Consider the following 3105-nt stretch of genomic DNA (forward strand, 5'->3'; position numbering starts at 1 on the left):
AGGGCTCCTGTGCAATGGTGGGGGTTGCCTTTTGAGCTCTGCTTGGATCCTAGTTCGCAATCCCACGTCTTCACTCAAACTGCAGGTTGGGGGCTGGTGGGCAGAGGCAGCCCTCGTGGTGTCTGAGCACATGCTTCTGGAACCACATGGACCTGGGTTTGGATTCCTGTCTGCCGCTCATTTGCCATCTGGTGAGCCCCGAACTCTCTGAGGCTCAGTTTCCACCACTGTAAAATGGGGCTGGCATTCCACATCACACAGGATTCGGTGAGGTGATAGCTAACAAGCCCAGGAAAGAATAAATGCCACTATTGGGCACAGTTAGGACGGTTTCTAACGGGCATGCTGAGTCACAGTGTTCCGGCTGGAGCATCAGCCCCCAGGCCAGCATAGCCTCAGCCCTGCCGGGTCTCTTTCGGTCTCAGTCTCTCTCTCTCTCTGTGCCTGTCTGTGTCTCTGTTGCCTTCCATCTCCCCTCCCCCACAGCCCTCCTCTCCCTTCCTGGGAAACTCCCTGAGAAAATTCCCAGCAGGAGAAGACTTTGTGTGGGACATTTCAATCTGGGGGTCCCCTGCCCTGCCACGTACCCCACACCCACCGCCACCCCACAAACCACCACTTGTCCTGGCCCCGGCTCCCAACCATCCAACAGGCTGACCCTCGTCATCACTCTGGCTTTATTGGCCCTGAGAGCCACAGAGTAAAAACCTCAGTGGGCCCCGCCTGGTTCCCCTCACCCCCAAGTTTGTCCTGAGGCCCTGGGGCCTGGCTGAACTTGAGGCTTTGATCCTGGCTTCCCAGCGGGGCTGTCCTTGGCTTATGGGGCTGGGTCCTTCAAGAGCTCTTCTGGTCCCACAGTCAGGTGCAGCCTGGGGTGGGGGGTGGAGTGGCGGTTGCAGGGGCCCTCCAGCGACTGCCCAAGGCCAGGCTCCCTTCACTCGAAGAAGAACATTCCTGGCGTCCGGTATAGGCAGGGGGTCAGGCCCAATGGGTAGCTGGGACCTCCCTGGACAGGGAAGCTGCCTGTAACCCAGGGTTCCTTTGGGTCAGCTGGCAGGGGCAGCGGGGCCCGGAGTGAGCCTGGAGGGGTGGGGGGCGCGGGGGAGGGGGCTGTTGAGGCCAAGAGGTGGTCAAGGCCTGGATCAGCCCCCATGCAGAAATTCAACGCCTGCAGCCGGCACTGGTAGCCGCCCCCGACGCCGGCCTCGGTGGTCAAGATGGGTGTAGGGGCCTTAACGAAACCCTCAGGCTCAGAGAAGCCAGCGGGGAAGCCAAATGCAAGGCACGAGGAGGGTGAGGTGGCCGCCGGGAGCTCCCCTGGGCCTGCCTGCTTGGCCGTGGGCATCTCTTTGGACTCTGAGGGCAGCCGAGGCCTGGCATCAGTGGTTGCTGGGCCCATGCTAGCTGGCAAGGCCCCCAGCAGACCCCCAAAGCTCAGGCCCTTGGGCTCCGGCAGCTCGGGGGGGAATGAGCACTGCCTGGCAGTTGCGGCTTCGGGAGCTCCCGGGTCGCGGCGGGGTCCACGGCGGGCCTTGGCGGGGCCCTTGGTGCCCTCAGCACCTGCCCGCCTGGTGAAGCGTCGGCGTCTGCGCAGGAAGCTGCCGTGCTCGAACATGTTGTGGCAGTCGGGGTCCAGCGTCCAGTAGCTGCCCTTGCCTGGCTTGCGGTCATCACGGGGCACCTTGACGAAACACTCGTTGAGCGACAGGTTGTGGCGGATGCTATTCTGCCAGCCAGGCCGGTTGTGACGGTAGAAAGAGAAGCGGCTCATGATGTAACGGTAGATGCCACTGAGTGTGGCCCGCTGGCCCGGCGAGCTCTGGATGGCCATGGCGATCAATGCTATGTAGCTGTAGGGAGGCTTGGTCGGCTCTGCCACGGGGGCCAGGGGCCCGGGCAGGGGCTGCTGCTGCATGCCGGCCGGGCTGACAGATGCCGGGACCACAGGGGCCAGGCACTGCATCCAGGGCTGGCGTCCGGCACAGCCTGCCCGGGCTGGTTAAAAGGCCTACTGGCCCAGCCTCCCAGACTGGAAAGGCAAAAAGGGGTGGGCCTGCCGGCCTGCCCTCCCTTCCTCCCAGGCCCCCTCCACCAAGGCCTAAGAAGGGCGGGCAGGAGAGGCCGGGGCTGGGAAGCTGTGAGCAGCTGCCAGGGGTGAGATGGGAGGGAAGGGACTGAGACCCTCAGCCCACATGTACTGGGTGGTGGTGACTAGGGAGGGACAGGATGTGAAACTGAACGAGATTGAGACAGAAACCAAAAGAGAAGGAGGCAGAGACACAGAGAGACAGAGACAGAAGAAAAAGGAAAGAGACAGAAACAAAAAGTAGAGACATAAAAGCAGAGACAAGGCAGAGACAGAAGGAAACAGAGATGGAGACAGAATAGAGAAATAGTACACAGAGAAAGAGCCACAGTGAAGGACAGAAAAAAAATAGAAATATACAGAAATAGAAAGAGGGGTACATAGACCATGATTTTTGTGTATTTCACTGTACATAAATTATATCTCAATAAAATGTAGTTAAAAAAGGAAGAAGGAGGGATACACAGAGAGACAGAGGTACACACAGGGGAGAAGGGAGGGAGACATTAGAACTGAGGGAGGCGGAATCTGCCAGGCTGAGCTGCTGGATAACTGGGAGGCCCAGGCAGAGTGAGGAGTGTACCAGGGCCCTCCAGGGTCTCAGCCCCTAGTGCTTTTTCTCCTCTCCTCCTCACAGGCCTGTGGTCTGCGTGCTCCTGGTGGCAGCGCAGAGTGCTGGGGTCGCACCATTCCCTGTCATCCTGGCACTGGGTGCAGAGACAGAGGGGGTGCCCGGAGGGAGGGGCTCTAGGATGGTTCTGCTGTGGCCCCGGCGCCCTCTAGTGAGTGGTGTGGGGAGGACAGCCAACTGGGCAGAGAGAGAACCCTCTCAAGATGTCTCAAGCAACGTCACCCCCCCACTCTGGCTAAGCCTCAGTTTCCCCATCTCTAAAATGGGGCTGGCATCTCCTCAGATTGTCAGACTGTGGTGAGGAGGCAACAGGCTCCCTTACACAAAATCCAGTGCCCTTGGAGCACCCAGCAGAGAGTAGGGGGTTGGACACGGCTGTGGACTCTTC

General features: G+C 60.1%; 1 protein-coding gene across 1 annotated transcript; it reads right to left on the reverse strand.

The window, feature by feature from the left end:
• Window positions 1–934: 934 nt before the first annotated feature.
• On the reverse strand, window positions 935–1963 carry FOXS1 (forkhead box S1). The gene has a single exon (XM_007934531.2). It carries the CDS (start codon window positions 1961–1963, stop codon window positions 935–937), a length of 1029 nt encoding a protein of 342 aa, XP_007932722.2.
• Window positions 1964–3105: the final 1142 nt, after the last annotated feature.

This window comes from Orycteropus afer, unplaced genomic scaffold (genome assembly GCF_000298275.1).
Source record: "Orycteropus afer afer isolate SDZICR_OR568_19922 unplaced genomic scaffold, OryAfe1.0 scaffold00020, whole genome shotgun sequence".
In the NCBI taxonomy this organism is placed as follows: Eukaryota; Metazoa; Chordata; class Mammalia; order Tubulidentata; family Orycteropodidae; genus Orycteropus; species Orycteropus afer.

Coding starts and splice junctions, on each gene's coding strand:
- FOXS1 (XM_007934531.2), bottom strand. CDS start 1,963: ATGCAGTGCCTGGCCCCTGTGGTCCCGGCATCTGTCAGCCCGGCCGGC.